At 41.1% G+C, this 26867-nt stretch overlaps 1 protein-coding gene across 1 annotated transcript in view; it reads right to left on the reverse strand.

The window, feature by feature from the left end:
• Positions 1 to 1483: 1483 nt before the first annotated feature.
• Positions 1484 to 26867, reverse strand: part of ada (adenosine deaminase) — a 31614-nt gene continuing 6230 nt past the window's right edge. Inside the window, exons 3-11 of the mRNA XM_033629463.2 lie at positions 25118 to 25240; positions 22057 to 22200; positions 21842 to 21957; positions 15907 to 16031; positions 8892 to 8963; positions 6186 to 6287; positions 5820 to 5887; positions 5581 to 5710; positions 1484 to 2483 (exon numbers count right to left, since the gene is read on the reverse strand). Of these exons, the coding sequence (XP_033485354.1) occupies positions 2379 to 2483; positions 5581 to 5710; positions 5820 to 5887; positions 6186 to 6287; positions 8892 to 8963; positions 15907 to 16031; positions 21842 to 21957; positions 22057 to 22200; positions 25118 to 25240 (985 nt within the window). The 3' untranslated portion in view covers positions 1484 to 2378. The remainder of the gene's footprint in view (positions 2484 to 5580; positions 5711 to 5819; positions 5888 to 6185; positions 6288 to 8891; positions 8964 to 15906; positions 16032 to 21841; positions 21958 to 22056; positions 22201 to 25117; positions 25241 to 26867) is intronic.

Below are 26867 nucleotides of genomic sequence, written 5' to 3' on the forward strand. Positions count from 1 at the left end.
TAGATCTTTGAGTTGTGTGTAAAGCATTCATGTTTTCACAGACATAGACTGATACAAACTGTAACTGCAACTTGGTTTGCAAAGGCGTGCACCATCAGGGCAACAATTCTAGTTTAAACTGTTTGCACTTCTATATAAACATGTATTTACACTGTTGTCATGCATAAACATTTTACTACAGCACATTCCTGTTACATTTTGTCTATTCATGCTATGACTGATTCATATCACTTACCCCATATTTTATTTGTTATATTTTATCCTTCATTTTAACTTGCACTACTTTATATAATAATAATAATCTTTATTTATGAAATGCTTCTCAAAACAGTTACAAAGTGCTTTACATGTCGATAATTAAAACAGACAACACATGAAAACAACTTTTACAAGAACTGATAAAAACACTTTAATTTATAAAAACCGAGGAAATAAAAGACAGTTTAAATGAACTTTAAAATCAGGAAAGGCTCTCCAACTCGGCTGGCCTGATTTCCTCGGACAGATTGTTCCAGAGCCTCGAGGCCCTGACAGCAAACACTCTGCCCCCTTTAGTTTTCAGTCAAGCCTCTGGAGCAGACAAAAGACCTCTGCTGCCCGAGGACCTCAAAGTACATCCTGACATGTACGATACTAAGAGAATCTGTGTCCTTACAGATCCTCTTTTTGTTTCTACTTGTGTGATTCTAATATTATTTATACATAGTTAAACTCCATCGCTGGGGGGAATCTGGGACCCAAAATTTTCAACAGAAATGGATGCTCTTGCAATTTTTGTTCATTCAACTTTGTGTGCTCAGTGCTTCCCAACACATGCATTTTCACTCAAACATTATGATGTAAAACACGTCAGTAAACAGTCTCATGCACAGCAGGGTGTGTTTGAACTCTCAGGCACACTCAGTGCTCGCTACTCGTAGGCCAAAGTGTTTTGAAAGAGTAGGTTTGGTTAAAAATATATATTTTTTGGAAGTGCTGAGCATGACTGGGATTACACTGCACAAGTTGTGTGAGAGTTTGTCAACTGATGTTTGATTTAGTTTTGCTGTTGGTGAAGGTGGTCCCCCTATGATGTCAGTTTATCAAGAATGTTCACCTTTTTTGGATTCTTCGCTCACCATGGAGGCGTGCAAGAGAAGCAGAGTATTCTCCATCAGTTCAAGGTAACACAAGGTGAGTAATGGACCTTTTTCACAGCAGACATCTTGAGTTGTCATCATGGGAAACAACAGATGAACGAATGATGGCTCTGTTCCATTAACCGTCCCAGTAGATATCCCAGTGAGCCAGCAATGTGACTCTGTAGAAGCAATCATTAATGTTATTAGATCCTCTTGTGCTTTTCCAAATATGACATGTTAAAAAATGACTGCTATGAAGAAGGCCCACTGATATGCAAGCGATCATTTGCAGGTGATTTTCTGAAAGCAAAATAAAGTTACTGCAGATAATCAGGTTAAAGACACAAGCTGACACACAGGAATGTTTTATAATAGATTTTATTATGCTCAAAGATGCTTTTCATAAGTGTCATAAATGTGTCTGTTACACATGGAAGTGTTTTTTTTTAATTAAGTGAAGTGAAAAAATATTTTAAATAAATACATACATCAAAAGAATTGAGTAATTAGGATATGCAAAGCCACAAACTGTGGTTTGTCCATCTAGGTGACTGTATTGTGCCCCCTAGTGTTCAAATATAAGACTATACTTTTGGTATTGAGCTGTTTTACCTGTTTTAAGAATGGAGGGCGAAAAGCACACATGTCCGACACTGGATTCCCTTATTTCTCCCTTAAACCAAACACTGGATATTCACTGTAAACCATATTCTCCCTGTAGGTAGTAAATTGAGTTATCCTTCACTACATGCTTTCACACCAAAGATGAACGACATATTCCTCCCCCATCCTTCCCTTTAACATGCTGACAAAGTATTAAAACTGCTGAGTAATTGTGCGTCAAAAGCTTCCCTGATTTTCTCCATGACAACAGGATGTAAACACAAGATGAAGAATGTATCCATAGTTTTCATAAAAACAAAATCTGCTTCATAAACATAAAACACTTGCATGCCTGTGTTTTTAGCACCGTGCAGAGCGCCACATCACCCTCTGTAAAGTGCGCCGTATACTTAAGTATTAAAAAGTATGGAGCACTGACAGAACACAAGATTAGGATGTATAGATATGTGAGATGAAGGCAGCAGCCATATGATAAACAGCATACGTGATGTATAATTCTGTCAGTTAAATGTCTGGTTACAAATGAGGAGAAAGACATTCCACTGCGTCAGGTGAGGAGATTAAGGGTTCAGAGTGATTCGTCCCTGCTGGGTCAGGTCTCATTTCCTCCTCAGACTTCCTCCTCCATCAGGTTTAAAAGGCAGTCGTCTGTAGCATCCCGTAGGCCTCATACAGCTTGTGGAGGAGCTCATTCTTCTCGTCCTCCGGCAGGAAGCACGACTCGGCAGATTTTAAGTTCTATAGGACACAAGAAGTCAGGAAAGTGCACGTTAAATAGTGTGCTAAAGTTCACGTCTAAGGAATAGTCCAGCAGTAATTATATATTACAGGGGACACATCCACATCAATAATCATCCAATATATTGGTAAAAGGAGATTCCCAGTATTGTTTTTTTTCCTCCAAATATTAAGCAAAATATGTCACAATACATAATGACTGTCGCTGAGCTGTGGGTTTGAGAAAAAAGCCTTTAAACCTTTGAACCCTGAGCAAATTGGTGCAATTTCTTTCAAAAACATGAGGGGAAAAGGCAATGAGCAACCTGGTAAGAAATGTTCAGAAAATTGCAAAATAAAAAATAGATTTGGAAAAATATTTTTAAAAAACTTGGGAAAACATATATTTATAATCATCATTATTATATATTTTAACATAATGTTAAAGAATTATTCGAATTTTAAGCTCTTTTTCAAAGTCATTTCCTTTTCCTTTTTCTTTTTTCTTATTTTATTATTATTTTTTGTTATTTCCTACTAGTTTTCTTGTTTTTAATTTTCTATTTTTTTTTTTTTTTTTACTAATTTCTTGCTGTTTTTTTTTAAGGTAATTTCTTCTTTCACTGCTCATTACCTTCTTCCTATGTTTTTGAAAGAAACCAAGCCAACTTCCTCAGGTTTGTAGTGATGTTGCTGCAAAGATACATGAAAGACCCCATTTGCTTTCTTAAAGGGACTGTGCACCCAAAAATGAAAATTCAGCCATTATCTACTCACCCATATGCAGAGGGAGGCTCAGGTGAAGTTTTAGAGTCCTCACATCACTTGCGGAGATCCAAGGGGAGAGGGGGTAGCAACACAACTCCACCTAATGGAGGCTTATGGCGCCCCAGGTTCAAACGTCCAAAAACACATAATTGAAAGCACAAAATATCTCCATACTGCTCGTCCATAGTGATCCAAGTGCCCTGACATAAAACGTCATTTGAACTCTGTTTTTAGCCTCATTGTAGCCTGTAGGTCTAACTGCCTCTCTGTGGACCGTGCTCACGTGTGCAGCTAAAAACAGAGTTCAAATGACGTTTTTCCAAACAACTTTTTATGTCAGGACACTTGGATCACTACGGACAAGCAGTATGGAGATATTTTGTGCTTTCAATTATGTGTTTTTGGACGTTTGAACCTGGGGTGCCGTCAGCCTCCATTAGGTGGAGTTGTGTTGCTATCTCCTCTCCCCTTGGATCTCCGCAAGTGATGTGAGGACTCTAAAACTTCACCTGAGCCTCCATCGGCATATGGGTGAGTAGATAATGGCTGAATTTTAATTGTTGGGTGCACTATCCCTTTAACTGTGAGCACATGCTGTACTGTTGGGGCCGTCCCGGGGTAAAAGCCACACAGAAAAGCTCCAGGGCTCAAAAATCTTAATCATATCACCACATGTTACGTTTTGGTCACCAGCCCTTCGTCTGACATGAACAAGATAAGGAGACACACCTCTGGATATACCAACAATGGTGGTCGCCCAACAGATCATGTGAACATCTATAGATAAACAGAAACTGAGTACAACACCCTGCAAAACCAGAACAAAATTACACCACAGGAACACATTACATTCACAAAAGAAATTGCGGATGTATGTTGTTAATGCATTTATAATTTCACCCTGAATTTGCATGTCATTATGACTTTTTTATCTGATGTTTCAGTCATGTGATATTCCAGGCACTGCTGGCCTTTTTGTAAATGTATTCCTGTGGTGTAATTTTGTTCTGGTTTTGTGTGTTGCACTGCTTCCTGTACAGCTACATGTGTTATCACATGATCTGTTGTGCGACCACCATAGTTTCTATATACAGATGTGTGTCTCCTTCACATGTGGTGATACAATTAACATTTCTAAAAGGAGCAGTTCCTGGTGTGCAGACCAGTTTAATTTTGTAGCCAGCAAGGTACCAAAAAACAAGCATACCCAGGAAGACGGCGCAGGAAGACTACAGAATATTGACTCAAGAAATTGTGGAACGGAGACATATTCGGACTCTAGTTCTGCTTCAGGGGGAGGGAGTCACCAATTTTTCTTCGTCTCTCTTGTTCAGTCAGACATCTGAACTTTCAGAACCCCTGATCTAAGATGTTTGTTTCAGAAGCCCTGACCCCTGGAGGGTTGAGTCACAGAATGTGTTGATGCACCAAACCCTGAATCCTGACCCTGCAGATGGTGGGCCCACAGGGTAGGAGGCCCCGGGCCGGACCCAGAACATGCTGAAGGGATTACATATGTCATCTGGCCTGGGAACGCTTTGGAGTCCCCCAGGAGGAGCTGGAAAGTGTTGCTGTCATTTCAATGCCAGGGCTCGCCTTCCTATGAGCAAATGTTCCACCAAAACAAATTGTCTTCAGATGCTATTTTGCAAGAGCACTGTCGCTGCAACATGGGCTCAGCGCCACCTTTGACCTATGATTTTCCCCTTAACCGGACCCTTCTCCAGCAATGGCACAGTGTGAGAAAGGTCTGGCAATGCAAGACTAGTGACAACAAATCACTGAACTCAGCTTATCTAAATGATTCAAATCAATCAGTGATGCCCAAACAGCTAGCCACAGCTGGTCACATGGCAACCTCACAGTGATGACGAGACTCCAGAAAGTCACAGCTCCCAGACAGAAAACAGTCCGACACTGTAAATCCACCTGTTGTTTTTACACTTACAAACAAGATGATTAGTGGGCTTTAAAGGTGCTGCTGGGCAGATTTTGTCATATTTGGACAGGCCAGCTGTTTCACCTTGTTTCACTGTACAAAAGATATGAAGTGTGTCTATCTTCTCATCAAACTCTGGGCAAGAAAGCAAAGAAGTGTTTTTTCCAAAATGTTAAACTGTTCCTTTAAGCTCCAAATTCAGTCCACCTGCAAACCTGATGGAGCCTGGACGTGAAGCACAACTCTTCACACGCAGTTTAAAACACAGAAAGAACTTCTGAGGCGTTTGCTCCTGTTTTAATTAGAAAGTGAGGATTGGCATTACCACACACACACCAGGCTATTCAAACCATATTCACATGCCTTCATCCTGTGAAGCGCTGCTGTAATCATTCATGAATTTGATCTCACCAGGCGTTTGAATTCCTCCTCGGTGAATCCCATGTATTTGTGCGCGGTGCTGTAGTCAAGGTGCAGGCTGGAGTTGAAGATCAGGGGATCATCTGTGTTCAGGGAGTAGTTTGCCTTGTCCTTTCTGAACCTGCACAAATGAAACAATGAAATCCATCAAGATGAAATGAATTAAGCCTCCAATTGTGGTTTAATGCGGGTTAATTATGAGTCTGTCATGTAAAATAAACACAGCTCACGTGATGACAGGATGCTTAGTGAAGTCTGGGTCGCAGGCGCCAGTCATCTTACTGGAAATAGGACACACCTGCAATCAGGGCAGCACAGGCAGCACTGAGAAACCTCATTACTGCAGTGTCTCTTCTCTTAGTTGTGACACTTAAGGCTCCACTAGAGGGCAGCGTTTAACTGTGTCACTACTGGTAGGGACTGTAATAACACAATCAACTGAGTCACTTTAATTACCTGATTAAATGATCTAACACGTGATAACGATGCACAGGGTACAGTATGTTTAATTGATAACACATTTTTGCAGATAGTAATAATCTTGTCCGTGACGCAGCATTTTGATTAAGATGCCAATGTCTCTGCTAGTTCCTCACCTCAAAGTGCATGTTCTTAGCCAGCAGTTCCCTGTACAGATCCTGGTCCTCCAGGGTTCTGTAACCGTGTCCAACTCGTTCAGCTTTCAGAACTTCTACAGCCTAAAATATCAGACAGGGGTCACGAGGCAAAAGGTCATAAACTACAAGAAGAAGAAAAAAAAAACTCAGTCTTGTACATGTCAGCAGAGTCTGCGGGCTATTTCTAGAGGCACATTTGAAACAGTTGTGACATAGCTGAGCTGTCACTTTGAGGGATGACTCCCTCAGAGAATGGCCACTTACTGTGGCAGTGAGACATACTGTAGTTCTGCACTAAAGCGGCTGTGACGGCAGCTGAAATAGACACAAATATGGAAGCAAAACAGTGACATAACTGTTTGAGTTTTAACGGCAACTGAATATTTTTACTGGAATGTAAACACCACTACATTTATAGCATTGAGGGCGGGACAGTGGAGCAGTGGTTGGCGTTGTCACCTCACAGCAAGAGGGTTCCTGTATTGAACCTGGGGTTGGGGATCGAATCCCAGGGTGGGGGAGCCCTTATGTGTCAGTGTGGGTTTCCTCCAGGTACTCCAGCTTCCTCCCACAGTCGAAAGACATGCAGGTTAATTGGTGACTCTAAATTGTCCATAGGTGTGAATGGTTGTCTGTCTCTATGTGTCAGCCCTGTGATAGTCTGGTGACCTGTCCAGGGTGTACCCTGCCTCTCGCCCAATGTCACCCAGGACACCTAACAGGATAAGTAGTTACAGAAAATTAATGAATGAATACTTAAGTTTGAAAACCCAGCTCGGTCTCATTCACGATCTCGGTACGAGACAACCTAGGTGGCGACATTTCTTGACACTCCAGGCAACTACTGTAGAGCAAGAAAGTCTGCATGTGGTGAGTGGGTCAAACAAACTCAAGACTTTCACCTGGGAGACGCTGTTCATGTCTTCTGTGAAACCAAAAGTCAATCAAGTTATTTTAAAAACGACATTATGTGCTAGTGTGTTTAGCAAACTATGCTGGTGGCATATGTCACATGACATTATATTACGTTAGTAACAAACATACTTATTTGAAGCGAAACCATGATGTTTTTTTCTCAACCTAACCACGCCCTTTGTTGCCTACAGTGGTTTTCAAACTTTTCGTGCCCAAGACACACCAAAGGGCACACCTGTATTTATATCTGTGCACATATATATAACACATGTAATTATCATATCAGGACATAAGACAAAAAACTAAGACAGGTAGCTTTCATGATACTGTCTACTGTTTCTTTTCTCTTCTCTTTCAGCGGTAGGTCATCTTCACTGGTGGTTTGTTGTAATTTCCTTTGTACAATAAAGCTGTTAACTGTCCCAGTCACAGCTTCCTCCTTTTAAATGTTATCATCCCTCACACTGGCTGCCGATCAGGGCTTCTGATGTGTCACACATGTGTAATTCCCTCACATGAAAGGCGACAAATTAGGGTTTTTTAATTTGATTTGTATTACACTTTGTAGCTAGAGTTGCCCCTTTTTTAGGAAATAGATGCATACAACATACTGATACAGTCAATTAAAAATTCATTCATAACTTTTTGTATGGACCCAGTTGAATATTGCTGTAATAATGCAGTTATCACAAAATACCATGGCACACCTGGATTGGTGTCACAGCACACCAGTGTGTGGCGGGACACCATTTGAGAAACAGTGGTTGCCCGAAACGTAAGGAAGTCAACCTAAAAACAAATGTTTTTACCTATGTTCTAAGTTAATTTCTTAGTTTATTTTAAGAGACAATGCATGTAACAACCACAACTTGACAGAATGTCCATTCAATGTAACAGGAAGGAAGAAAGTTGACCGAGGCGCCAGGCTTGCTCAATTTTTATTGGAGGACAGAGTGAGAAGGGGCAGGACTTAGAGAGGGCTAAATGAATTTGAGCAACATGAATCTTTTTTTATTCTAAAACTTGAATTTTTGGATCTGAATTTGTTAACACTGAAAAAGATAAATTCAAATTCAGAGAAAGAAATCTCGTGTTTTAATTTAAGAGGTGAACTAGATCAAATACATTCAGAACCGAGGTTTTCAAAGTAAAATAATTCAGTTCAATTCAATCTTTTCTTTGTCACATGGAATTCTGCAGAGTAAAACTCCAGTGAAATGTGATCCATCAGCTCCTTTCGCTTGTGCACTGTAGTTAAGTCCCTTTCTTGCGTCATCTTACATTGTTGGCTGCTGCTGTATAATCCATCTTTCCGGATGGTTCTATTCATCCATGGCTTCTGGTTGTGGAACGATTTAATTTGATTTAATACTTCAATGATATGAGTTCAGTTGTGTTTAAATTGAAATATTAAGTCATCAGTGCCTGTTAAAACTCAATTACTTATGGGTCTTATTTGCTTCCATACACACAGAGAGAAATAAAGTAATCAACTGCAGTATTTGAATCTACACGTATGTAAATGTATGTGTTTAAGTGCTTCTTTGTGCTTTTGTTGTCCCGTCTGCTGGAATTTCAAGATACTCCCACACTGCTCCTTTACACCAACATCTTGTTTCTTCTGGCTCTCTCTCTGCCTCTGATAGATTTCTATCATTAGTGCGTGACTTCATTGTTTTGTTTAGTTGCTGTCACAAGTTCCACCAAGGCATTATGTTCTCAGATGACATCCCGTCCAGAAATGTCTCACGTTATTGTTGGAGGTCTTACCTCCTTCACAACAGTCGGCGGGCCCACCTCTCCTGCGTGAACTGTCCTGTGGACACCACTGCGCACTGCTTCCTGTCAACAAAATCAATTACACAACACGTCAGCAACCAAACAGCACAGCCAAAGGCTTGGCTTTCACATCTGCGACACTGCAGCATCCACTGAGGCGCCTTGATGTCATTAAGACTGAGTTTTGCTTTATTTTGGAGGGAAAAGATGTTGCTGTGGTAAAGAATGGTATTTTTACTGCGTGTGTACAGAATGAAAACTGAATGCAGAGAAGACACCCCTCGGGTTTCATCTGTTTTCATCTTAGTGTTGTTAACTTTGAACACACCAAGTGTGGGTTGCTTTATCTGCAGGTATCTGTAGGTCGTGTAGTTATGAAGATAACCCTCAATATTAGTGTGGACTCTGCTCTGTGACTTCTGCTCCTTGTTAATAATTGAAGCACGTTTCTGTTTATTCCATCAATATCAATTCAGCTTGACATGATTTCAGACTCTCGCTAAACCTGATGGTCAAAACACATTTCTGGAGGACTGAACAATAAGCATAACGCGCTGTCGGTGTAGATCTCATACTTCACAGTGCTTAACAAGGAGACATGCACTTACACAATCATAAACTGCACACATTCAACATGAGGAAAGTAAAGTCATACAAGACATGCAAGCAAAATTGCCCAAATTTAATTAAGCCATAAAAATCCCTCTCAATAATAATGTGTTTTTAGCTAGGCAGTAAATATTAAATATATCGGTGGGCACATATCCCCCTAGCCTGGTAAGACCAGACCAGTTGTGGCTCAGAGGTAGAGTGGGTTGTCCACTAATGGGAACATCGGGTAACACTTTACTTGAAGGTATCTACATAAGAGTGACATGACACTGTCATAACTATGACATGACACTGTCATGAACCTGTCATGAACATTATGAACATGTCATAAACGTTTATGACTGCTGTCATTAAGTGTCATTCGGTTTTTGTAATGACAAGCTGACATTGTTCGGTTTGTCTTGATTATGACACCTTGACATTAACATGAAGACATCTTCTGGTAATGTCATCCTGGTTAAGGTCAAGTTGTCATTATAAGGACATCCCAAACAAATTTAATGTCAACGTCATGACAAAATATCTGGTAATGTCACTTTGATTAATGTCAAGTTGTCATAATCAAGACAACCCAAACAATGTCAACTTGTCATTACAAAAACCAAATGACACTTAATGACAGCAGTCATAAATGTTTATGACATGTACATAATGTTCATGACAGGTTCATGACTGTGTCATGTCATAGTTATGACAGTGTCATGGCACCCTTATGTAGATACCTTCAAGTAAAGTGTTACCGAAGATCGGCTAGATCCCGAAGTACCCTTGGGCAGTAGCAGGTTGCACCTTGTATGGTAGCCTCGGCCACCAGTGTATGAATGTGTGTGAATGGGTGAATGTGACTCGTAGTGTGAAAAGCGTCATAGGACTAGAAAGGCGCTGTACAAGTGCAGATCCATTTACCATCATCCTAATGAAGTGAGCTCAACATTCTGCTTTGCTCTCTGTATCAGTCTGGACTCGATGCCGCATTTAACACTTTCCCAAAATTGAAATCCAATCAGCACCAATCTGGGATCCGCAATGTAGTTGACAACATAAGTAGCCAATCAAGGACTGCATCGTAGTCGATGACGTAAAAGTAAAATGCAGGCCACAGTTTGCAGAACAGTAATGGTGGCTCCCGAAGCAACAAGTGCTAACTCTAACATTAGTAAACACTGCAATAAGTGAAGTTACTACAGAAATAGAGTCAATAACAACAATTAAAGAAGTACAAGAGTATACAGTTTGGGAGTTTCTTGGAGGAAAAGACGTTTTCGCTTTTCTTCCGACTGGATTTGGCGTACGCTTGATTTATTGACTTGATTCCAACCCTGGTTTTCTTTATTATTTAAAAGAGGGTAGCTGAGTTAGTATAGTCTACGATAATTATGGACAAATCAGTAGAATGGTATTAGGTCATTGTTGATGTTTGATTGCTTTTAGATTAGATTAGATTTTATAGCCAGTTTATGAATTATCGACCAGATGTTTACCTCAAATGACTTTTGACTGGCTTTCTTTTAACTTCATTGTTAAACAAGTTGAGCCAGTGAGAGCATGAAAATATTTTTTCATGCACACCTTAATAAACACACAGACAGCAGACTCATAGATGAAGAACTTTCATTTAGTGTCCAACCTTTCACCAGGAAGAAGAAGTTGTTACCTGAGAGTAATAACAGACTGATGTAATGTAAAGGGGAACACCACCTAAATTAAGAATGGCAATGTACTTCAGTGCCTTGGGAAAGTTCAATCAATACTTGTGAACACGAGCTGCTCTCTGTCAGAGCCAGAAACCATAAAGGTTAGGCCCCATCAAAGTGTTTTTTTCCCCAGGTGAAAACCAGAGGCGCTCCTCAGGAAACACCCAGCTGGGAGCATTTGAAGGCACTTTGGATGTGCCGCTATGTTTTTTAGCTGAGACACTTTGGTTGCATCTGGTTGCTTTAATATGGAACATCTGTGGAAGTAAAAACGTGGGCACAAGGTAGAAGACTTGCTCTGGATAAAGGGAAGGCTAAAGTATGTTGGGCAGGAGTACTCAACTTGCTTTGCCCAGTGGCCACTTTTGAAAATGACAGGAGGCCACTTGCAGCAGCCCCAAGCAGGTAGATGCGCGCAGGGCATTTTAAAGATATCATGACATTTGGGGCTTAGTCTGGACCTCTGTTGGGTTGTCTGGGGCATCATCCTCTGGCATTTTTTGATAAACAAGCTCTATTTTGATGCTTTTTAATGCACTGTGCCACCTTATTTACATTAAAATGACCAAAAAACCTTATCAATTTATTTTCATTGTAAATTAGAAGAAGCTTTGGGGGCCACCTGGCACCCTATTAGGCCCACGGGCCATAGGTTGAGTATTACTGATGTAGGGAGAGAGGACAGACTATATGAGCTCGTGAGAGAAAACATATCAATATAAATACAGTATATTAACATATTTCTCCTCCATTGTCGTTGTTGTTCAGCTCTTGTACATGTAAGATGTGATGGTTGGTTTTTATGGTATTTGTCCCTCCTCCACTGTGAGTGGTCGGCTGGGTAAAAAAGGAAAAAATGTACCGCACATCAAGTCTCAGCTCCCATTGAAGGCTTTTTTATTTGTGCCGTGACGTTTCGTGCACAAGGCTCTTTCTCAAACTGCTGTTACATGGATAGACAGAGAGTAGATTAGAAGAATTAGAAAAATTAGAAGAAGCTTTGGGGGTCACCTGGCACCCTATTGGGCCCACGGGCCATAGGTTGAGTAGTACTGACGTAGGGAGAGAGGACAGAGCTTGTGAGAGAAAACATATCAATATAAATACAGTATATTAACATATTTCTCCTCCACTGTCGTTGCTGTTCAGCTCTTGTACATGTAAGATGTGATGGTTGGTCTTTATGGTATTTGTCCCTCCTTCACTGTGAGTGGTCGGCTGGGTTGAACATCTTTCGGCTCTTAGCACTCAGGAAAAAAATGGCAAACAGGCAGCTCTCCACACGTAATACACGCTCAGTGTCTAGTCAAGCTGCTGGCATTTGTACCGTATCATTAGGGGAACTGCCCATTGGTTCGACAGCCCATTGGTTCGACATCCCATTGTTCCGACCATATTAAACTCATTGTTCCGAAGTCCGTTCCAAAATCATCATGATGCCCTGTGGTTAAGGTCTAGTTAGGTTTAGGCACAAAAACCACTTGGTTAGGGTCAGGAAAAGATCATGGTGTGGGTTAAAATGAAAAAGAAAGTGATAAACACATAAGCCGTGAGCCTGCTCCGCCTCAAGCCGGTCGCGGTGCACCATACGCCCGCCGCGAGCCGTTCAGCACCGCGGACAGTCGGACTAATGGGATGTCGAACCAATGGGTTGTCGAACCAATGACATGGACCCATCATTAGTATGCAGCACTTCCATTGCAAAGAATTTTAAAAATATGAGGGCCTCAGAAAAAAAACACTTTGGGGGACATTGCCCCTGAGAACTTGTGATGTCACTAAGTACCCATATACTCTGTGTCACCTCTGACATCGTTCCTAATTCATTGTCTATGGAGCAGCTCCAGACTTTACACCCTATGACATCACAAATTGAGTTTTTTAGCACTCTAGCTTTTGGATTGTGGAGTTGTTCATGTCTACCAAGAATTTTTGGACTGTCTGAGATCAGGGGTGTCAAATTCATTTTAGTTCATGGGCCACATACAGCCCAATTTGATCTCGAGTAACCTATAACCTGCTCCTGAAATCTAGCACCTCTTAGCTGAAATATTAAGAATCATCCCTGTGAAGTCATCTCCACCCATCCTGTGTCCATTAATCCATTAATTTCAGCTAAGAGTGGTTCCACGTCCAGCGCTGCAGCATATCAACTGATTCATCCATCACATTCATTACGGTCTGACAGGCAAAATTGATTACTTACTGTGGTGCTCTCTGAATTAATCAATAAATGCTGGCTGAAAACCTAATTGGATTTTTTTCTGAGAAGCATCAGTGCTTAAGACTAAATTGGTTTGGGAGTGTTAGGTTTTACTACCGTACTGCGTTGGTTACAGATACAGACATTAAAGTCGTCATGAGTTTGACAGTTTTCACAAAGCCAGATTGGCAGGTTGTCAAACTGAACAATGATGCCACTATGACAACAGATGTACTGTGGTGATAGGGTGTGCCATGTGCACCTATCCCACGGCTTGGATTGTATTCATAAGGTCAGGACCAAACAAGACGTTGAGACATTGTACACGTCTGAGAATGCTACAAGCACAAAGACAGTGGCTGATGAGTCAGGTGGATGTTATATAAAACATAATTAATAAGTCGTGTTTGCAGCTCTGTGAAGTTGAACTACTACTCTGCACCACACTTCATGGCAATCCATCCAATAGCTGTCAAAACATTTCACTTAAAGGAACAGTATGTAGGATTTAATGTCAGCTAGCGGTGAGGATTGCAGATTGCAACCAGCTGAAACTTCTCCTGGTTAGAATTTCTTCAGTGTTCATTGTTCTGGAGGTTTTAACCAGGAGCTGAATTATCCGCAGAGGTCTCTTCATCTCCAAAACAAATGGACCAGGTGACTGAACCCCAAAAACAAAAAACAAAAACAAATTCTGTTTCTCTGATGCTGTTCAGCTGGTCGCAGACAGGTTGCTAGCCCAGCACCTGCTAATGCTTGCGCACCTTTCTTCTCCGATAACTTAAGATCCAGGCGTTCAGAGGGTTGTTACTGGGAGCTGAATTCTCCGCAAAGGTCTCTTCCTCTCCAAAACAAACATACCAGCTGATTTACACAGCTAAAAATAGCGAATAAAGCAGTTTTACATTAAAAGTCAGTGTTTTTCCAATGCTGTTTAGCATGTCGGAGACGGGTCCCTAATGTGTGCTCACCTTTTTTCACACATTTAGGAGGGTTTTATCGGGAGCCGAATTATCCGCAGAGGTCTCTTGCTCTCCAAAACAAACAGACCCAATGATTTGAAATTGTAAATTGTTTCACGTTATAAATCAGTGCTTTATCTGACATTATGTGGCTCATCGTGGAATGGCTGCCAACTATGGTGGCTAATGCAAAAATGCAAATTAGCCAGTGTTTGGTTTGTCCCTTCAAGACTACTGTAGAAACATAGTGGTGCAACATGGCAATCTCCATGGACGAGGACCTGTTGCCTATGTAGACATAGGGTAACAAAAACATGACAATTCCTATTTTCATACACTACTTTTTATATTATATTTCATGCCTGCCGGTATATCCCCCCTAAATCCTACACACTGGACCTTTAAACCCACAAATCTGAACCTCATGGTGGTGCAAGAGGAAAAGTCAGGGCAGTGGTTCCCAACTGGTGAGTCGCAGTCCAAAAGTGGGTCCTGAGTCCATTCTGAATGGACCACAAGTGACTTGGGAATGTGCCAACTTTGTAAAAAACACACTGTATATTTAAGTACAGTGAATTTCTGGGACAGAGTTTTTACTTTGAAGTGCAGTTTCCTGCTGTAGAGTGAGTGACTAACAGACAACTCTATGACAGAGACACCAAACTAACCAACGACATGGCGACATGCAAGTATGAGGCCGAATGTATTAAACTGTGTGGACCTTGAACAAATGACTAAGGAGAAATCTGGACCCTGTGGCTGGACCAGTTGGGAGCCACTAAGTCAAAGGATCACCAAAGTCAGTGTGCTTCATTCTTTGCTGATAATGAATGTTTTTAGAAAATTTCATGGCAGTCCATCCAGTAGTTGTCAAGATATTTCGGTCCTGACCCCTGACATCCCTTGATCCAAATCTGTATTTAAAAAATCTTTATAAACATTCCTGAAAGTTGTTGGTGCGATGAATTTCAGCCATGTTTCCATCAGCCTGCTGCCTGCAGCCTGTGGGAACATCAGATGGACTGTGTGACTGTGAAATGTTTTTACAACCTCAAAATGATGCTATCAATAAAAACTATTCCCACTGTACTCTAATGCCAGGCAAGGCAAGTTTATTTATGTAGCACATTTCAGCAACAAGACGATTCAAGTGCTCCACACAAAACATCAAGACAAAGTGCAAAAGAAATACATTATAAAGGCCATTTAAATAAAAGGTGAGCAATCTAAGATACTTATGTATTTAAACTGTCTGCCATTTCCTCCGGCAGTCACATTTCCCGTCAAACTCTGCAAGAAACCTCAACCCTTTCAAACACATTCAAGAGCACAAACGCTCCTGCTGACACAGCAAAACGAGCTGTTGTTGTTTAACTGACTTTAAATATCGTTACCAGCACTGCTGTTGTTGCTATACAAGTTACGTAAAGTATCATTTGAGGCTTTGATTTAACAGGCATGCCAAAAGACACACCTATGTAATTTGGCAAAGACTGTTTGTCTGCATTATGTTAATGTTTTGACAACACGCTCACCTCATATGCTTTCCTGTGCCCTGGATTGGCTACACAATTGAGCGACTCATCACCTGCCAGATCGATGGCGACCACTCCTTCTGAGCGGTATTTCTTACACAGCTCCACGACATCCATGGACCAGCCTGCAGGATTTAAAACACACATATATTACTTCACAGTTTAGTCCTAACAGACACACAGTCATGCAGATGAAAAGTGATGAAATAGTGGAAGCATCATGCTACATCCACCTGCATCAATCTGCAGCGTAACATGCACACGACAACATTAACCAACATGCTGTAGTAACTGTATACATCTGGCTGACAGTAACCAAGACTTAGGAAAGTCTTAAAGGATGAGTTCCACATTTTAGGAAATGTGCTTTGCTTTGTTCCCAGTAGTTCAATGAGAAGACTGATACCACTCTAAAGTCTGAATGGTCAATATGAAGCTACTGCCAGCAGCCAGCTAGCTTAGCTTAACATAGGTGGTTTTTGTTACCCTTGGAATAGCCTCATATAGCCACACCTATCTCCACAGTGCTGCGTCAGTGCTACAGAAAGGTCAAGAGACACACATTATTATTCAGCTAGAGGAGGAAAATACTCTGGTTTGTTTGTATTTCTTTAAACCAATCGCAGTCGTCTTGGTTGGCGCTAAACCCAGGATGCAGTAACCGTGCCCTGGCAAAACAGTGTCCAGGTGACTTGTTTAAGTGGAACATTTGCACATGGGGAGGTGAGTGCTGTCATTGAAACGGCCCCACAAAGGAAAACACCACAATAATTCATTAGAAGATGTTTTAGCATGTAGCTTGCTAGCTGTGTTTCAACTTTTACTGATAAAAAGACTTAATTTGATCATCTGTGCTCGAGAGGTGAAGCCTGACTAAACCTGCAGCTCTGGAGGAGCTCACTGGGCCTGCTAAAACCAACATATGTTTTGCTGGCTGTATGTGGCTCTTGCACATTATTATGACGATATTACAGGAGATCATGTGAAGTGGAATGGATCTGTACATTCGTTAGGCTAGGCTGACCAAACGTCCTCTTTTGCCCGGACATGTCCACTTTTCACGTCCTGTCCGGGGCATCCGGGGGGTGTTTATAAATTGATGATAATGTCTGTCTGGTTTTCCTGTGTGTGTGTGTGTGTGTGTGTGTGTGTGTGTGTTATAGTACGGCACGGGTCGCGTATTTCTGTCCAAACCCGACAGTCATTCTGTTTTGTTATGTCTGAAACCCAACCGAGCCCGACATTATTTAATGACTAAAGCACTGAGGTTGTGTCACACAATTGTTATGGTTACAGGCTATTTAACAGGCCGGGCGTGCGCCGTGGGTGCTCCACGGGAGACGGGAGTGGGAGGCGGGAGGTCCGAGGCTTCCAGCCAGGGGAGAGGGAGAAATATAACAAAATAAGATAAAATAGGAAAACGTGTCTCCCTCTTTTATTTTATTTTCAGCATTTAATCAAGGCGGAGGCGGGCGGCGGAAGGTCCAAGACTTCCAGCAAGAGGAGTGGTAGAAACAAACAGCCAATGTGTGTGTGTGTGTGTTCTGTTCAGGTGTTGTCAGATAAATAACAGTCCCCAAGCAATAAACAGGACAGACAATAGGATTTTATTTATTTTTACACTACATTTTCACTGAAAGCTGACTGAATCCGACCCCAGCCTGAATACAATTTATACATTTTTGACCGAACCCGGCCCGACCCATCGGGTAGGCCTACTGTCGGGACTCGTCGGGCTTGGATCGGGTAGCCACAATCTAGTGTGTGTATGTGTCCCCTATCTATAGGGGCCTATCTGAATTTCTGTGTTTGAGAGATATTATTTTGTAATATAACTGAATTTTCTATCCATATATATAAACTTTAAATATATTAAAGGAGCTATATGTAAGAAATCTAAAGCAAATAGTCGTAAAATCCTCCTAATATGTCACAGAGACTAAGGAATAATGTTCATATAACATACTGATCTCACAGACAACAATAGTATAGCCAGAATATTCGCATTTAAAAAAAAAATTTACGGTCCGCAGATCATGTTTATGTTTTGAATTTGTGTTTTGGCCTGTTGCATCACCCACCGCCATCTACCAGTCACACAGTCAGTAGAGTCTCAGCATCAGTTACAGTTACGACTGAGCTACAGCAACACGGCAAGCAGCATTAGCAGTGTCCCGGTACATAGCATTAGCAGCCGGCTCCTCCGCTGTATCCCGGCAGCAGCGTTAGCAGCAGAGAAGCCGGACTTGCTTGAACGGTCCGCTGGAAAACCGAAGATCAAGGACGCGGCAATGCGGCCCTGCCACAGCAGCCGCCCGTGGGCAAACAAATCAGTCTCCAGCGTGCAGCTGTCCAGCAGCCTCGAATCTGTAGGGGAGGGGGGCGGACATGAGTCGCGGCAGTATTTTGAATTTGAGTGCAGTAACCGTTTTGGCCACATTCTTACATACAGCGCCTTTAAAATTATAAGACATCTTTGAGTAAACTGTGAGTATCATTTAAGTAGGCTATCTCGTGGCTGGGCCGAGTGGCCTCTTTTTTGGAAATCAAAATATGGTCACCCTACATTAGGCCTCATCACAAACAGCACTTGCGCACAGATCTGTCCTTAAACCGTGTGTACGAACGTTTTAGTAGGAACTCGGGATTTATCAGTATTTTCTTACTTTGTTTCTACTATGCAGACAAATTAAGAACTGCCTCAGACCATGCATGCGCACATGATTAAGGCCCGGCTGTCTCAGAAAATGTAAACACACACCTTCTAACTAAATGCAGAACATATAAAAACTGTAATTATTTTAAAAGGCTTTCATAGACTATATTTAAAACCGTTAACTTACGAATGCACTGGTCAAACGTAAATCGGTCGTTCCCAACTGGTGGGTCCTGAGTCCATTCTGAATGGACCGCAAGTTTCTCATGAACATGTCAAGTTTGTAAAACACACCTTATTATGAAGTACAGTGAATTTCTGGCACGGAGCTTTTATTTTGAAGTGCAGTTTCCTGCTGCAGAGTGAATGACTAATGGACAGATACTTGACAGAGACAGCAAGCGAGCTCAATGACGTGGCTGAATTCAAGTATGACGCTGAATATATTAAACTGTGGATTTTGAACTAATGACAAAGGAGACATCTGGACCCTGTGGCTGGACCAGTTGGGAACCACTGTTAAACAACTATGAAATTGACATCCTTTCATCCTCATCAATACTTATTAAGAAAATCAATGAGAAAATCGGAGTGTAATACGCATGTAGTGTATATAAAAGATTCTAATCTTCCTCCAAGCAGGTGTTAAGATGGCATATCTAATCTTGCTGAAGATATCGTAGTCGTGCCTCAGAGTCCAACGTGTTCGAAGAGAGTGACAAATGGCTTATCAGCACTTTCTGACTGACGTTACATTCACAGACGCTTACTGACGATGAGACACTGGTGTGTCAGGGAGTTAATATGTGCTTAGAAACAACTTCACTACTTTCTCCATGATACACCTCTGGACATACAAACTTCTTTATAAGGAGAAATTGGGGGCATGGCAGTATGCTGACTGCAGATAGCGCCTGATGAATGGTGAATGACTCTGATTCACCAGCAAATGCACAGTCGTAAGACCAAAATCAGCACGTGTCATGAATCTGATGGTGACTTTGCATGTGCACTTACTTTGTAAGATCACTTCTACACACATATTAGTGAATGAGACCCTTTGTCACTGCCAGAGTAAAAATATGTGGCAAATCAAATTGGACTGGCCGTGTCAGAAACAGATTGACACAGGGCACGAGAGTCTTGCGAGATAGAGTCTGGGTTTTTGCAAGGTGCATTCACAAGTCGTTTTATTTGTTCTAGGTCTTTACATTAATTCACCAGAAGAACTAAACATACACGCCTTAGCGCATGATCTTCATCAAAACGTGCACTGATCAGCGTGTAGGTTGTTAGCTCGGAGGTTGTTCCTGTAGCAAAGGGGATTTTAAAAACGGTAACATAGTCGACCAATGGCAGGTTTATAGCTACAGTCATCTGGTGAGTCAGACTGATCTAAAACAGAGCCACATTAGGTGTTTCCCCGTTTCCAGTTTCTATGCATAGCTAAACTAACCGTCTCCTGGCAGCAGCTTCATATTTACCATACAGACACGAGAGTGATATCAGTGCTCTTATCTAATTCTGGGCAACAAGGCAAACAAACGTAACTTTCCCTTTAATTTGGTGTAAAAACTTAACCTATTTTTACAAAACCAAACAGTTAGTCAAAGTAAATATTAGATACAGCACTGAAATATTAGGCTGCAAACTGTTTAAACATACACCAGTCTGGCTGCATACAGTGACACTACAGCGTGTATGAGCTGATGTTTTCCTAACATAGCACGTTGTGTTCTCAGCTATGATGACAAAATCAGATTTCCTCCTAAACATGTCGGTAATCACCCAGGGGTGTTACGGCATGGTTTGCAAAAGATGTAATGCAAGAACAGAATGGATGATATAAACTGATCTTGGCTGACGGGTAACACAGGAAACAGCTGCATGAATGGAGCAGAGCAGATTGCAACAGACTCACTACTGTCACTGCTGCTGCTGCAACTGCTCGTGTAACAACAGTTTCTTTAACTGGAGGAGCTCAGAGACTGTGCACATTGATTGGCACAATAACTGTTATTGATTTTACCATTACTACTCTTAAAATGCTGTATTAGTACTGTCCTGTGAAAACCATTTATCTCCAAAACATCAACTTTTTTCATGAGGTAGTGATGGCAATATTTGTCTGTTGATCTTTGGTTCACCTCTTTGGTCCAGACTGAAATTCCTCAACAACTATTGGATAATTTGCCCTAAAATTTTGTACAAACTAAGCAAAACCCTGCAGGGCTGAAAAATTAAGCCAACATGGAAGTGCCAAAAACTGCAGTTCCTTGAACGGCCACTTGAGGCTGGCTCCAGAACCCAGTCAATCCCCACAGATGTTAAAATGCTCAGCTTTACAGCAGAAATAAAACTTCGCCTCTTTGTTGCTAGCATGGCTGTAGACTCTAGGGGTGCTTTCACACCTGCCCTGTTTGGTTTGCTTCAGTCAAACTCAAATTTGTTTGTCCCCTCAGTGCGGTTCATTTGGCAGGTGTGAACACAGCAATCACACTCAGGTGTGCACTTAAACAACCGGACTGAGACCTTCTTGAAGAGGTGGTCTCAGTCCGGTCACAAACAAACTCTGGTGCGGTTCGTATGTGGTGAGAAGGTGTTCCGACCTGGATCTGAACCAACTGCAGTCACGTGACACATTGTTTGGGTTAAACATGAGCATGTTACAGTCCTGGAGGATTATTAATGTGCACCTCCTCCTGTACTGCCTTAATATGCACATTCAGCACATCCAATGCATCAAAACATTGTTTTCTAGTTGGAGCCGCGCCTCGTTTTCAAACTGTATGGTTTGACTAAAATGAGAGCAGCGCTAAAATCAACCTGCGTAGTTGTCCCTCCATTGTGACATTAGAAAGTGTCACATTTATCTTACAAGTGTACTCTTCTTCAACGTTTGCTTTACTTCCTGGATTTTTCCCACATGGAAATTCTGGCCAATCAAGAGCAGCTTTCTCACACAAGGCATTTGATCTGGTCCGCTTGTAAATGCTGCCGTGAGAACACGAGCCAACTCTCAAAACATTTTTGAATTACATAAAAAAATACAAAGTCACCAGATTTGAACATAAACAGTTTTCACTGGATATGGACAGTGTGCAGCATAGGTTATGTTAAGAGTAGTTTTATAAGTACAGAGCACATTGTGTCTCTCTGTGGTGCTCCTGCTCTGTATCTAACTGAGGCAGAGCTCAGACACAGGACAGGAGACAGTACGGTTAGGACTCTTATCTCACAAGATTGTGTGGGCAGACAGAAGCATGAACAGTTCATTACTTGGCATGTGGCGCATGCAGCATAGAATGGACCTGGCTTTGATATTGAAGGCCCTCTCCCCATCGCTGAGGCCCATGTTAACCAGGTGCACCACCTCGTCTGGAGACAGGTCACCTCTGAGTGAAGAAAACATGGTGACAAAGAAAACATGTCATGAGCCAGAGTTAATACATCCCTCCCTAAAAGCAAAACACCAGGCTTCACCAAAGACTTACTCTTCCTGGTCCCATGGTATGGGCTCCACTTTAGTGTTTGCCAGAAAATGCGGGCTGTATCTGACCTCAACGTATATCACCCCCTCCTTAGATTTGTCCTCGACAAACTCATAGGCTATCCTCTTGATGGCCTCTCTGTCTCCACTGGAAAAGAACAAAGAAAAACAAAGTTAATGACGTTGGCATTTGGCTCTGATAATCTCTTATCTGAGTGGAACATACAAAGCCATTAGGCACCGCTAATCCATCATCTTAACAACGATGGCTTTCAAAAGGAGCAATATAAGCATTTATAGAGTATTATAAATATGACATAATTAATGAAGGACAAGGTCTAACGAGCTTCAGCCGCCTCACAGTGAGGCGCAGGCTTGTGTTTTGCTCTCAGTGTCTGGCAGTGTTGTTTCAGGAGAGACTTCAGAGATGTGGCCCGAAGTATACAGAAGCCCACGGTCCTCCCATCGGCCTCCAGTATACTTTGGACCACATGTCTAAAGTCTCTCCTGATACACAAAACAGTAGATTTTATTTAAACACCTCCTACTCATCTCTGTGCAACATACTGTACTAATAGTGATGGTTGACTTGGATTTTATTGTTATTTCATTGTCGGCGTGGAAACTACAGGAGAGCCAGAGGGAGCTTGACTTCTCTAAATAATACATAAGCTCCCTTGAAAAGAGGACTGAAAAGAGTCTTTTAAAATTGTTGACAGTATGCTTGCATCATCATGGGTCATGTGTAAGGATCATTCATGTATAATCACTGGTGTAGTGGTAGTCGCTGAGGTGCATGTACTATTAGGTAGAGTAAACAAGTAGGTTTACAGATTTAATGCTCATACATTTGCGTGTTTATAGGCTGTTTTGCTGTTTGAGGTATTGTACCTGTGTCTTATGTCTCTAGAATAAAGTGCATCACTCTGCAGAGTACACTGCACCCTCCTTTAGTGGTGTCATAGCCTAAGCCAGTGTGCCGTGATGCAAATCCAGGTGTGTTATTGCATTAATCAACTGGGCCTATACAAAAAGTTTTGAATTCATTTTTAATTTTATTTTGATTTTAATCAGTATGTTGTGGGCAGCCATTTCATAATAAAGAGGCAAACTACTCTACCTAAAAAAAATTATTTAAATGAATTTAATTTAATTTAGTTTGATTTAGTTTAATTTAGTTCAATGTAATTTAATTGAATTTAATTTAATTTAGTTTAATTTGATTTAACTTAATTCAATTTAATTCAATTTAGTTTAGTTTAGTTTAATTTGATTTAATTTTAATTAATTTAATTTAGTTTAGTTTAGTTTAATTTGATTGAATCTAATTTAGTTTAATTTGATTAAATTAAATTAAATTAAATTTAATTTACTTTAATTTAGTTTTGTTTAATTTGATTTAATTTTAATTAATTTAATTTAGTTTAATTTAGTTTAGTTTAATTTATTAAATTTTATTTAATTTTATTCAATTAATTTAATTTTATTCAATTTCATTTCATTTAAGTAAAAAATGCCTTTACAGGGAACCCTTTTTGTCAATGTTCATGTAAGGATATTTTAAGTGTGTAACACACCACATTATCTTACATTATTTCCCGTTTAAACAGATGTGTTATTGGTGCTTTCATGTCATTTTAAAAGTTTAAAATGAATTCTTGAATCAATTTGTAAATAAATATTTCATGAGTCATAGTTTGTTTTCAATTGATTATTTGATATTAGTAAACAAAAACAAACCATTATGTCGTGATAAGAGTGATAACACGTTATAGAAGCTACTGTGCGCAGATATAAATACAGGTGTGCCTTGAGATTTTGGCTTACAGACATACCGACTGTTACTGTTTGTTAGTGCAGCAAGAATTAGTCAATAAATTCACTGTATTATCAGAAAATAAATTAACAGCTATTTTGGCAATCGACCAATCATTTAAGTATTTTTTTAGGTAAAAATACAAACCAGTGTGAATATTTTTTGCTTTCCTTTGTCTTATATAATAGTAAATGTGACTGCATTTGGCTTTTTGACTGATAGCTGGACAAAACAAACAAACTGATGTCACCGTGGGCTTTAAAAAATGTACAGATATTTCTTACAGGAAGTTGCAGCCTTTTAGGATCTGATACAAAAAATATTAATAGCGCTGGGGAGGACCTCACTTTTTTAGTGAAGTGAAACACTACATTTAGGCCCCCAAAACACTTTCATACAGTCCCTGACCTTTTACTGGTACCACTACTATTCCCAACATTTACACCTATGGCATGTTTTTGCTGTCCTGGCCGTATGTTGTGCTCCATGACAACACACTCTCCGTCCCACATCACATGACAGACAACAACACGGCTTCCAGCATGTACACTGAAAGTGAATGCTCATGGCACAGGTCTGAATGCCTGTTGTTCTCCTGCGTCCTCTCATTAACCCCCCACAAACTCACACCGCCACAGCTCATACAACAATTCTGCATGAGCTTAACTCAGCTAGCATGTTCCCTATGTTGTCGAAGCCACACTGCACGAAAGGCTTTCAAGTGCCTTGATACAAGAGGGTTCATTCAGCACAACTGCGCGCTGACGTCCGGCCACTACAGACCGTCATTGTTGAAAGCTTTCACGGCTGTTGTGTGTCTTGATTTGGTCTTTTCTAAACAGTTCAGCCCCTTCACTGAAGGACTAAATGTAAGGCTCCGGAAAGGAACAACTTTACTCTCTTTGTTTGGTTGCCGAGGTGACACTTGATCTCAATAATAATGTTTTCCTGTTCCGCATGTCTGGCATTTAAAATCAACTCCCCCACCATTCATCACAAACTACTACACGCTCTGGTTTTAAGACTCTGAATGTGTCGTAGTTATATGACATAACTGCACGTGTGTGACTGGACTTTGACCCCCATCATAGACCTTGGTGGAGTAACATTCCTGTGACACTAATGAGGTGGACCCTGACTCTTAATCACTCAAACTCTTGCTCTTCGCTCTCCCTGTCACCTGTTCAGCAAGACAACACCTGTGATAATTATGAAACTGAATTGTTCAAGGAGACATGTCAGTACTTACGCAATCACGTGCATGTACTCTGCGAACTTGCTCAGGAACTTGGTGAGGGTGGCCGGCTCTTGGAGAATAATATTCTGTGTCAACTCTTCCACAGTATTTGCTGGCAGAGTGATGCCCCGTCTCCTGGAAGGAGGAGAGGAAAAAAAGAGACATTTCAGGGACAGATTTAAAATTTAAATGTGTTTGTTTCATTTGAACATGTGTAAATCCTTCATCTGTATCTGCTCTCTTAAAAGAACAGTTCAACATAGTGTTGTTTGAGTGATATGTTGAGGCTTTAACTTGGCAGCCCCGCAGGCTTTCTGAGATCAATACCAATATTTGAGAGTTAAAGCTGCTCTAATCTATATTTTTACGTTACCAATGCATCTGATGACGCGGTGTAACGTAAAAGGAGAGAGAATTATCACCAGACTGCAGTTCCCCTCAGCTCTCCAAAGTATTTTAGTGTCTTTCAGTTCATTGTTTCGGTTTTATGGTGTCTCATTGCGCCATTTTCCGATGGAACAGGCAATTTAGGCCAAAATACTCTGATAAACCCACTATACACTACCTGCCTAGCCACATCAAACAGCAGACTGAAAGTTAGCAACCAGCTGATGAGCATAGTGGAGCATTCAGCAGCTAAAGAGACAGATATTTCCCTCAGGAGATGGTGGAGACCAAAAACGGAGTTAAAAGAGAGTGAATGTGGGCCAAACAAATGTTAGTGTGTCTGCTGAGGTAGTCTGGCTCACCGGATCTGGGGTCTCGTTTATAAAACAGTGGGTAGGAGCCATACTAAAAATATACGTACAGACAAATCCAAAAATGGCGTGCCCCAAAAAATATTCAACAGTTTCTACAATCAAGCTTCCACCTCTTCCACCATCTGCGTCGCCAATTTCCCAACTCCAAAATGCTCGTAAGCATGGTTGTGTTTGTGTGTGAAACGACAACAACCTCCAAGCTGCATACCAAAACATATTCTAATGTCTTATGTGGTGTTCCCTTTTTGCAAAGATTTAGCCTTTTTAAAACCGGGGCTCATTTCCCCACGAGCAGATGTTCTACCAAATAAGTTCCCTCAGACACTATTTTGCACCAGTGCTGAATCCTTGGCTTAGTGCCACCCTAGATGATTGAGATTGGTTTAAAAGAAATGACCCTGAGCATTTTTTTGTCCCTTTGTGCAGAATTAGGAGGTTGGGTTCAGCCGGACTTTTCTTTAGCGTTAGCACAGCACGAGATAGGTATGTCTATGTACAACCCAGTCTCACTCTGAAGTCGTCGAAATCTGGCGCTTGGTCAGTGACTTGCGGTATCAGACACAGGTGAAAAAAGCTGTTCTTTAACATCAGTATGATTCACAGCCAGTCACTATTAAAGTTTAACGGCATCTGGCAGCGTCAAGGGGAAACACGACGGGACAAAAATGAAAGTTAAAGCGGCGAAAGTCCGAGTCCCAGTCTCTCAATCGAGAGTGAGCAGTGTTTGTGTCCCGTAAGATTAGAAAGCTAAACCCTGTTCTTTTTTCCTAAACCCAGCCACATGCGTTTGCTGTTGAAGGGAAAAAAAAAATCAATTTGTGGGGTTGTACCAATGTAGTGCGTTTATTTTGAAAGAGACTGTATGTAAACGTTAAATTTCCTGTCAAAACGGAAGCATATTTTGCAAGACGACAATGCATGTAACAGGCAGAACTTGACACGATGTCCCAAAAGGTCAACAACCAACGCACCCAGAGTACCTTGCACATTATATGTAGACG

The sequence above is a fragment of the Epinephelus lanceolatus genome, chromosome 8, assembly GCF_041903045.1.
Source record: "Epinephelus lanceolatus isolate andai-2023 chromosome 8, ASM4190304v1, whole genome shotgun sequence".
NCBI lineage: Eukaryota > Metazoa > Chordata > Actinopteri > Perciformes > Serranidae > Epinephelus > Epinephelus lanceolatus.